General features: G+C 48.6%; 1 protein-coding gene across 4 annotated transcripts in view; it reads right to left on the minus strand.

Annotated features, from left to right (window-relative positions):
• Positions 1–2,317: 2,317 nt before the first annotated feature.
• The window catches only part of CSN1b (COP9 signalosome subunit 1b), an 81,548-nt gene continuing 72,674 nt past the window's right edge, over positions 2,318–11,191 (minus strand). For all 4 annotated transcript variants that reach the window (XM_089587401.1, XM_089587400.1, XM_089587402.1 and 1 more), the window contains exons 14-15: positions 4,123–4,561; positions 2,318–2,590 (exon numbers count right to left, since the gene is read on the minus strand). In XM_089587401.1, the coding sequence (XP_089443527.1) occupies positions 4,172–4,561 (390 nt within the window). In that variant the 3' untranslated portion in view covers positions 2,318–2,590; positions 4,123–4,171. The remainder of the gene's footprint in view (positions 2,591–4,122; positions 4,562–11,191) is intronic.

Genomic DNA, 11,191 nt, shown 5'->3' on the forward strand with positions numbered 1-11,191 from the left:
GGGCTAGCACCTATAGTGGCCATTCCCCGCATTTAGCCGTGCTGTTTGTTTGTTTGGTTGGTTGTTTTGTTTGTTTGTTTGTTTGTTTGTTTGTTTGTTTGGTTGTTTGTTTGTTTGTTTGTTTGTTTGTTTGTTTGTTTGTTTGTTTGTAGCCGGTTTTGTGGCGGGCTCCTCACCTGCCCACCACTCCGTGGTCAGGTGAGCAGCCTTCCCATTGTGTCAGGCGGCAGCTCACTTAATCGTGAGAGGGGCTGCTCGTGAATAGCAACCTGGATAAATAACCCAACCCATGCAACCCAAGTCACACCGATGGCAGCCATAGAAAGGAAGTGGCGCATCATTTGACCGCTGCATCCATGGGCGTCCGGAGGGGGGGGCAAGGGGGGGCGGCTGCACCCCCCTGGAAAATCACTCACTCGAACCGTGAGTGATGGCCGCACGCCAGGGGCGGTGGTGCGTTCAGTCAAAAGGGTAAAAGCAGCCCCGCATGGTCACATCTGCGAAATGCCACGTCCGGGCGTGCGTCGTTCCGCCGTTTTCAAACCACGCCATCGTTAGCTCTACTGAAGGGCGACCTGTTCCAGACATACAGCGGCACCGGCGAGCATGTGTTTCGAGCCGCCTTGAGATGGGTGTCTGTTTCTTTGATCTCTAGAGAGATAGCGACACGGAGGCAGACAGTGCACGGGGCATCTTGTTTTCGCCTATCGTTACGCCGGTCACCGATGAATTCTTAAGGAGGGAAGGTAAAATCAGCCGTGTCCACCCCCGCTTTGTCGGGCTGCTCAGGGGCAAGCGGGCGATGAGTTGGCGCCGCCGCCGCTCGCTGTCTCCTCCGATCCACGGGTAGCGCAGTTCGGTAGAAGCGCCGCTTTCAGAATCTCCGGCAAAGGGGATTAGCTGCTTTTGTTCACGGCGACGCAGTCTCCCGAGGCGCCCCCACACCAGCGTTCTTTGCGTCTTCTGCGAAAACCAGCGCCTTTGGTCAACGCAGCCCGATGGCGCCTGCCTGGCTCGCCTGTCACCTCTGGCTGGGCCTCAAATCACAACAGCGCCCATGTACTGTGCGTGTCAGTGCATGGTAAAGAGACCCAGGTGGTCGACATTACCCGGAACTCTGTACTACTCCATCCCTCATAGCCTGAGTCGTTTTGGGGCTCTGAACCCCATAAAAACACAAAAACAAATTTTCCGACTGGAGTGGCGAGTGTCCCTTCCCCTCGGAAGTTGCGCGGCGTTCCTTTCACCCCCAAAGTGCGCATTCGGGGATACTGCGGCAAGTAAGCCCTTGCACGTGTGCGCGCCTCTGTGTTTGTGCTTGGGTGTTTTTAGTGGCCGGTTGTCAGCGAAGCTGAGAACAACCAAGACAGCGGACGAGAAAACGACGAGCGGAGAGCAGTGTGTGTGCGGTTGCTCGACTGTGCGGATGCGCAAGCAAGATGGAGCGAGGTGTATGAAGCTGCGAGCGTGCATTTATCTTGTAAATAAGTTTTCGTTGTATATATAGTCATCTTTTGTTTTCAACGTACGCGTTCAACAGTTTTTCCAATCAATGTGTATGATGAGTGTGCACCGAGAGCGTGTAATGAAGCACAGAAGTGAATTTATCACACGTGTAATTACGCAATTCGCCCAGAAAAATCCGAGGCGCCTAAAGTTGCTGTTCAAGGAAGACTGACTGAGTGACTGTAGTTGCGTGTTTGTGAACATATTGTGCTGTGTGCTGGTCATCAATCCGGGTGAGTCGAGAACCCGTATGCAGCAAGACTGAGCACTCTTCTCCACGAAGTGATATAGCATCTTTTTGCATTTCTATTAATTTTAGTTGTTTCTTCGTTGATAAACTCCAATGTACCTCTCCTAGCCGCGCTTTAATTTGCTGTTTGTAATTTTTCTTTCATGTGTGCATTTTGTTTAATTTTTATTTATATATAAATAAATAAATTTACTCCGCAAATAGCGCCTTTCTGCTACGAACATACCCCCCCCCCCCCCCCCCCGGGGCACCAACGGGGCCCCCCCCTGCAAAAAATTCTGCGGACGCCCTTGCCTGCATCACTGCGCCAGCAGTGGTAGAAAGACTCTCTATGAACTATGAATGTGAGAATGGCCAACTCCGCATATATAAACCATAACCGGTTACCGCTATCCGAACAACTTCCATCCGTGAACACTAGAACCGAACTGATAGCGCACCTAATTAGATTTTGGCCTAACTGCATAAAACAAGTATCTTTTTTTTTTTTTCGCTAGGACCCTTTCTTAGTTCTCATACCTATTACTGTTGAAGAGAAAGTGTGATTAAAGCAAGCAAGGCCGTTCAGAATTGCAAATAAATATCTCTCTTTTTTTTATTCTTCCGTCAGTCCAGTCTTTCTCAGGTTCAGAAGGCCGAACAGCGCTGAAGAACCGGTGCAGCCTAATCACTCCAGTTGTAGAAAAAACCAAACGCTCTCTCCTACAGTCTGTACAAGCTGCGCTTCCACGCACTCGGGACATATCGTATACAGCCTGGCGCCGTCCTCGTTTAGTCGAAACGTCCGCTAGGCCCCGCGAAGTGACCAGTCCTGGCTGGGGAAACAGTCCGAACCTGCGTGGTAAAGGAGAACATTTTCATGAAGACTGCTTCCCCACCTCCTCCTGTCCGTGACCAAAGCGGCAGTTATTCAGCGCTGTCTGTGATGCCTGTTCGCCATAAAAGCATAACACAATACTACCTTGCCCTCGCCACCATAAACCCCGTGCCATGAGCCGCCAGGACAGATCACTGATTCCATTTGCTTGCATATATACCATCCTTCCTTCCGTTTTCTCTTCCTTAATTCCTGGCAGCACAGATAATCGGCCCAATATTGGAAATGGTTTGGTTTATTGGGGTTTAACGTCCCAAAGCAACTCAGGCTATGAGGGACGCCGTAGTGAAGGGCTCCGGAAATTTCGTCCACCTGGGGTTCTTCAACGTGCACTGACATCGCACAGCACATGGGCCTCTAGAATTTCGTCTTCATCGAAATTCAGCCACCGCGGCTGGGATCGAACCCGCGTCTTTCGGGTCAGCAGCCGAACGCTATAACCACTGAGCCACCGCGGCAATATTGGAAATGGATGACATCACTGTTCTCCTGTGTAGGACCGACAATTGTCAATATATTTCTAATATTGGCCCTATTAGCTGTGCTGTTGGGGGTAGAACCATGCTTTGCCAATATAGTTCCAATATTGGGCAGATTGCCTATGCTGCTTGGGAACTCTCACTTTTTTCCCTTGCTCCGTGCGTGATACACGTCTGTAAAGATCTGAGCGGAGTGGCGCTTGTACACTTTCTCGCCCTGTCATTCACCTTCGTCTTCTGCACCTTTGACTAAGTGCGATATATAGCTCGCGTACTGTAGAATCCTGTAAGAATCCTCTGCAGCCCATACCCTAACGTCCAGAAGGACATCATCGTTGAAGTCTTTGCTGCTTGTGTCCTGAGAGATTCCGGTTGACGGCTAGGGGCGACGGAGAAGATGGATTTCTCTCCTGGCGTTCATTGACTGGTGATTCAATAAAGCTGTTCCTTTTTCTTTTTCTCTCCGTTTTCTTAAATATTTCCTCTCGTATTCAGTTTTTAATGGCCAGTGACTTCCCGCGCTTCGAACTAAAGTGTACCTTTCCAGCTAGAGTCTGAAAATTGTGACAATTACTTCGTTACTTTCATAACGTAACAACAACCCTCACGGCACATTTGAGTCTGATTCCTCAAAAAGAGCTCCTCAGCAGTCCCCTAGTATCATGGTATACTAGTGTGACCAGCGCTTTGAAATTCCCCCAACGTTGAAATATACTGCACGGATACGTGGACATTGCTTATAATAATGCAAAATCAAACCACCGCCTGTAAAAAAACAATGAGGGCCTATGTTTACAGCTCGGTTTTGTGCAAGGTATGCTGTCGTTGCTGTCTCTACAGGGTTCCAGCAATTTTTACAGCGGTATTAAGGGATATGTTGCTCTACCACAGTGCCTTGTCGTCCAGACTTAATTCATGTTGATGGAACTCATAGTGGGCTTTCAGAGAGGGCGCAATAAACACCCTTTGGTATCAATGGAAGCAGAAAACACAAATAGTTGAAGACTTACTGATGTACCGATGTCTTGAGGCGGGAACACAGGAGCTCACAGTGCACGCTTAATGGTAGCCGTAACCATGACCATAGCCATGGCCGTAACCACCGTGACCGTAGCCGACGGCGACGACGGGAGCGGCGGCGACGACGCCGTAGCCGTGGCCGTAACCATGGCCGTAACCGTGACCGTAGCCGCCGTAGCCGTAGCCGTGACCGTATCCGCGGGCAGAGAGGGTCACACCGTGGTTGATGTGGCTGCCGTAGGAAGAGGTCTTGTAGTTGGCGATCTTCACGACGGCGGGAGCGACAGCGTAGTGGCCGTAGCCGTGGCCGTAGCCGTGGCCATAGCCGCCGTAGCCCCCGTAGCCGCCGTGGCCGTATCCATGGCCGTAGCCGAAACCGAGGAAGCCAGCGTTAGCGGCAGCAACAAAGCCCAGAAGGGCAACGGCGAACTGGAAAGAAGGCAGTACATGGACATGTGACAAGCTGCTCGGCAAGAGTGTGGAGATAATGCCTAACCCATTTTAGGAAGTTTGTTATGGGACTGTAACATCCCAAAGCGACTCAAGCTACGAGGGACGCCGTAGTGAAGGGCTCCGGAAATTTCGACCACCTCGGGTTCTTTAACGTGCACTGACATCGCACAGTTATGGCATCCATCGAAATTCGTGTCTGAGCTGTCGCTACTGGAGCAACTGTCCAAATTTACAATCGCTGGTATTGTATCCTTTGGGAGACTCAATTCTGCGCGAGGCCCTAAGTTGCCACCTGAATGTAACCAGCTGGATAAAGAGGTATAAAAGTAGGATTATCCGCAAATCCGTCAACTCGGCCTAACGACCGGTATCGTAGCTATAAGGAAGTATTTCTGCTTCTGCTTGGCTCGAAGGGAAGACGTCGGAATGGCTGGCCCTACGACCGACAGGAGGCACGGAAACCGCACTTACGAGAGCGTTCATGGTGGAACTGGAGGTTTTTCTCGTCTCGCTGTGGAAACAAAGGGAAACTGTGACTCCCTGTCGGCGCGGGCGCCTTCTTATATAGGGGCCCAGGTTTCTGCCCAATCGCGAGCAGAACGGCGGTGATCGAACAAAGAAGAGAAAAAAAGAAACAAAAAAAGGTTCCGAAATAATGGGCGAGGCGGGGTGTGGGTCTCGTGGCGTGGTATCGGTCAGCCATCAAGCTTTCAATCCCAATGACAGGCCGCTTGTTTTCGGCGCGCGCAAAAACTGCAGCCTATTTTTTTCTTTTTCTTCTATATTTTTAGTATTGCCGGCTAATTGGTCAACAGCACCATGCCTTTGTGTCAGCTGGTCGCCCTCGGCGCAGATAGGGCGAGAACGAAGAATTTTTGGCCCCACACGAGATTTGCGTCCAGCTGTGGCCTGTCGGAGGAAGGAAGGGGTGTTGGTGGCGGTAAGGAACAGAGCTCTGAGGCGTTCTGACAAACGCACAGACGGCGAAGGAACGCGCTCGTGCGGGCCCCTTGAGGGCCCATAGTTTGCGCGGGCGCAGGCCAAATAACGCGGTGAAACCTTGGGCGTGCCCCAATCTCCGCGGGCTATGACAGACGCCCGAACGTTGTTTTGTGATCGCGCGCCCGCCGGACGTGGCTCGAGGTGACCGGGGGAAACAACGGCTCGTTCGTTTGACGCCTGCGAGTGTACACCGGCGGATCGAGAAGCCTGAATGCAGGGTCTGTGAATTGATGGCTGAAACGACGACGCCTGGAGTCGTGATCGCGGAGGGCCTTGGCCCACCGCGGCCCGGCAAAGGGAATCCGCCCTTGTGGATGGCCCTAAGTGTGTTTAACATCCGTAGCATTGTTCCATTGTTCAGGTTCAGCGGACAGTTCGTTCCCCCGTGGATTAATTGAAGGAGGCATCGGAAAGGCAGGCGAGCAGCCTGGAGTGAAAGAGAAACAGTGTTTTAACTCTTGCAAGCGATGAGCTAGCTAAAAGTGCTGTACTCCTTACCAGGGTTCACTGGCTGAAAAGAACAAGCCACAGACCTCCCTCAGGTCTTCATGGATGCACAGAAAGTCTTCCTCTTTCAAGGACGAAAACTACGCCAAAGCGAGCCTATAGGATACTCACCTTTCTAACTCAGTTAGCTAGGATTCTTTAAAATAAGAGTATAGCAAAGACGAATTGAACGGAAACGCCAAGCCAGAGCAATATTAGTAGATTCTGAGATAAGTGAAACAGCGCGAAAGAAGAAGCCTGAAGGCGAAACGAAGAAGGGACAGGAAAGAGCGCTTTCTTCCATCCCTTTTGGGATTCAGTCGACTTTTAGCTTTGTCACCCTGTTATGTTTTTTATCGCTTCTATGGCTCTTTACACCATGGGATGTTGACTGCATCTGATTACTTTTCAATTTCAATTCAATTTATTCAATTTATTTCGAATTTGACACTGCCTTCCATGTATTGTGCGAGTTTCGCTCAATAAAATTCAGATGCCAGTTCAGCGCTCTTTCTTGTCCCTTCTTCGTTTCGCCTTCGGGCTTCTTTCGCGCTGTTTCACTCATGTCAGAATGGACCAACCAGCCCAGCAAAAAGTTCCGCTTCAATATTTGTACAGTTTGAATAGTGGCAGCCACTTTGAGCATAGTAGATCAAGCAGTGCTCATGGGGTCAATGACCGAAGCAGGACGACTTCCGAAATGTGTTCGATCACTACGATCTGAAAAAGCCTTCTGCACTAGCAGAATGTTTTCACACCCCACGGATATTCATTTCTATAAATTCTAGACAAATGTTTCTAGTTTCCTTGGCTGCCACTATGTGGCGCATGGCTTTAACATTCAAGAATAGCGCGTTGACGCCATTCATGACGTAAGAAAGAAGAAAGTGACCGACTGACTGCAGAATAAAACGTGATAGGCCGGCAGCTAGGCTTAGCGGCAATGGTTGGGTCAGAATGGAGTATAAAGACACTCCCTTAGAAACGTATCCCGTGTAACTGCACTTCATTATGGGTACTACCTGTTCTTGCAAGACGTTCGCGCACTTATCAGAAACACGACAAAGAGCTATAGAAACGGACCTATGATAAGATTTTTTCCGCCGAAGAACGCGATGTTGAAACAGGATACACCTTCGAGCAAAGCATCTAATTGTAACCTGCAGTAACGAAACTCGAGAGCCAAGGTGGTCCTTTCCCCACGACTATTACCTCATTTCAATATTGCGAATTCAAAACCTCGTGGCTTAAAAAAGGATGTTTAGGACGAGCTAAAAGACAGAGCGAGTGCATTCTCCGCTGTCTGAATACTTTTCCACTCCTCACTCATCACTTCAACGAACGGAACGCTTTTTACTATAACCACGAGCCTGTTTTGTTCGTTCTTGTCACGGCGTGTTATTACACAATACACGTTCGTGTTCCTATAATTTGTTGGAATGCAGAAATTGGCTTCACACAAGTTTGCTGTGTGTTCTGCAAATGCGCTGCTCATGACCGCATAACAATTTCCATGAAAGGCGACGAGTGAACGTCAATGATTGGTATATTTACAAGTTATTTTTGTTTTTGATTTTTTTTTGGTAGAGAGGGATACACTTAACAGTTAATTTAATTGTTTGGCTGCCATGAGCCTGGCAGGCGAACGCAAATGACAGCGACCAAGTACGATGAGGTGCAAAATGGCAGTGGCTTAACTCAACTATGCCAGGATATACGTAACGAAACGGCGGCTCCGCGGTGAGGCGCGCGGTATGACGTCATGCCAGATGGCGCGGCGAGCGCGCGGCGTCCGCCAGCTGCGGCGGTTGCTAGGCAACGCCTCTAGGTCGGTATCTGTGCCTCCTCGCAGCACCGCCACAGCGAAATCGCAAGTTCGAGGCCAATGTAGCTTTCGCTACAATACTCCCACAAACAAACGTGCCAAAGGGAAGTTAAACGACGACGCACAGTTCCTCGACTAGGGAAGATGAGCGGGCGTCACGCACATCACTTGTTTGAAGAGTCCATAATTAAATTCAAAGGCGCCAAACCATACGATAAACCATACCATACGATAAGACTTATACAGGCGATAAACCTGTATAAGTCTGAAAAAGCGTTTTTTGATCGCTGCTTATCTTCATGAAGCTGAATGTCTTCCTTGCGCATGCGCCGACAGTGACATATATGTACGTGTTTTTCTGCACATTAAATCAGTTGTGAGTGGCGCTCTGTCTCGTCTTTCTTCTCCTGTGTGTGTGTGTGCGTATGGTTTGGCGCCTTTGAATTTAATTATGAATAACTACCAACTAGCCCAACAACAAGTTCTTCTTTGAAGAGTCCTTTTGTTAGCCGGCTGGCCATACAAGAATACCGTCATGCGATAAGTCCTCTGCGGCTCTATGCCCGAAAGCAGCAGGGAAAGCTGTGAGGGGTTGTTTAGCAGAGCGTTGTGGCCTATGCATTTACCTCATGGGCATAATCGGAGAGTAGTGACACGGTCCCACTTGTGCTCGTATCCGCCAAATCAGCGATCGCCTAAGCAACTACCAATTCGCGGATACCATGCTCTCCCGCATTACGTGGAATTGGATAGTTATTCAACTGAACCTATTACGGCCACAGGGCGCCTGAGCATACAGCTCAGCTGGGTGGTTATTTAGCGTGGCAAGACAGTCGACCAGTGCCAAAAAGCAAGGACGAAGGTTCAATTCAATTCAATTCTAATTCAATTTATTTCGAATTTATTTTACAGGAAATACAAACAATTATTGGACCCACAGCCAACGGCTAGTTCGGGTCCAAGTGCACAAAATACGCAAAAGCAAATTTAAAAACGTTGCAGAGGTGGACGCCAATAACATTCGCTATAGATCACTTTAAACAGACAGCTGAAATGAATGAATGAAAACCAATTACTCAGCCGAGCAAAGCCTTATCTGGCAATTGGGTCGAGACCCCAGCTCAAGGGCCCCTACGGAGACAAGTTCTCACCCGGTCCACCAGACGTCGCTGGTCTTTCCAGATTTCCAGAGCGTTGACTCACAGTGGCGGAAAAGAACTAGAAAACTAACCAATAAGTATGCCGGTCATGAGGACGGAGAAAGAAAGAGCATGAAACGACAGGTTAAAAACGCAGAAGTTAAAAATTGGATGAATTCAATGGAAAAGAAACATAGTGTAGAACTATATCGATACTGGAAAAGGCAGATCAGGAAAGACTTTTTCTATGATAACTCAAGAGGCAGTGCCCTACTTTTTGAAGCTAGGTCAGGGTGTCTTAGAACGCGCAGCTACAAAAAGAAATTTAACGAAGATGATGGCACATGTGCTGTGTGTGGTAGATCTGGGGAAACAATTGAACGGCTCATACTCAAATGCGATGGTATCCATCCGGATGTCGATGCAGGCACAGTCACTCTTCCTGAGGCCCTAGGGTTTAAAGATAACAATGGTAATGTAAATAAATCTGCAGTGGAACTTTAGCAAAAAGCGATTGGAGGATTGGTGGCTGAAAAGCAGAGTTGTGACATGAGGTTAGAAGTGTAGGAAACTGTAGTGAAAGAAAATGGCGAATCTTAACGAGAATTAACAACACAGTTGAACAAAAATAATGAAAGAAAAGCTGAGCATGGTGGCAATTTCCACCACCCCGTTTCAAAGGGGGCGCTCCTATCCATCCATCCATCCATCCATCCATCCATCCATCCTGAGCATAGTGTAGAACTATAGTGCAGAATATAGTGTAGATTTGAAGCACAGTGTATAACTATATTGATTCTGGAAAAGGCAGATCAGGAAAGAATTTTTCTATGATAACTTGAGAGGCAGTGCCCTACTCTTTGAAGCTAGGTCAGGGTGTCTTAGAACGCGCAGCTACAAAAACAAATTGATAATAAGGGAGTAATTACTCATTGACATCCACCCGAGCGCAGCCAACGGCTACAAAGGAAAGATCAGAAACTTTGTAGTTCGCTCCGGTGAAGCGGTGGTTCCGGGTTCAAACCCCGAACTAGGACGAATTTTTCTTTAACTACGAAGTTTCTGAGAAAGCTGTTTAGCTTTCCTCTGTAGCCGTATGGCTGCGCTCGGGTGGATGTCAATGAATACTGAAAAAATTGCGCAGAAAAAACGAGGACGAAGCAAAGACAACACCAGGACGAGCGCACCAGCCAGTATGCATATCAACCAACTTGCCCAACTTTCTGCTCTCCTAAGGATGTCAATGAGTAATTACTCCCTTATTACAAATCTACTCCACCTTGGGGGATTCCCCTAAACATTTGGCCAAAAACAAATTTAACGAATATGATGACACATGTGCTGTGTGTGGTAGATCTGTAGAAACAATTGAATACCTCATACTCAAATGTGGTGGTATCCATCCGGATGTCCATGCAGGCCCTGTCACTCTTCCGGAGGCCCTAGGGTTTAAAGATAGTAAATTAATCTGCGGTGGAAGTTAGCAAAAAGCGATTGGAGGATTGGTGGCTGAAAAGCAGAGATGTGACATCAGGTTAGAAGGTTAGGAAACCGTAGTGAAAGAAGATGGCGAATCTTAATGAGAATTGCCAACACAGTTCAACAAAAGTAAAGAAAAAAAAGCTAAGCATGGTGGCAATTGCCACCACCCCGTTTCAAAAGGGGCGCTCCTATTCATCCATCCATCCATGCATCTGAGCTGGACAAAGCCGCTTCGTACTGCTCCTACGATGTCGAGAACTGCCGTGTTGCGCTGGCAGCCCGAGGAGATGATATAGCATGGTCATCCCTGCAGAGCTGTCTGGCGCAGCCTGTTAGTTGATGATGATGATGAATTTTTATGGCGCGAGGGCATCTGCGGCTAAAATGCGCCATGACACAAGGTTTGTTCTTCTACTCAAGGGGCGGCCAAAGACCCATTTCCCAAGAGTTTCACCCTAAAGAAGCCGAGCACCAGGCCAGGGGTGAGCTTGTACCCATTGTATCCCCGGTGGGTACCCAGCGGCACTGGGGATCGAACCCCATACCTCCCGCATGCGAGGCGGGTGCTCAAGCAACTAGGCCGCCGCTGCGGTTGCACCCTGTTAGTTGTTTTTGTAACATGGTGAGACATATAAATAAATAAATAATAATGATTTATTTCCATCACCATAC

The sequence above is a fragment of the Amblyomma mixtum genome, chromosome 4 (assembly GCF_055824585.1).
Source record: "Amblyomma mixtum isolate Tamu chromosome 4, ASM5582458v1, whole genome shotgun sequence".
Classification (NCBI taxonomy): Eukaryota; Metazoa; Arthropoda; class Arachnida; order Ixodida; family Ixodidae; genus Amblyomma; species Amblyomma mixtum.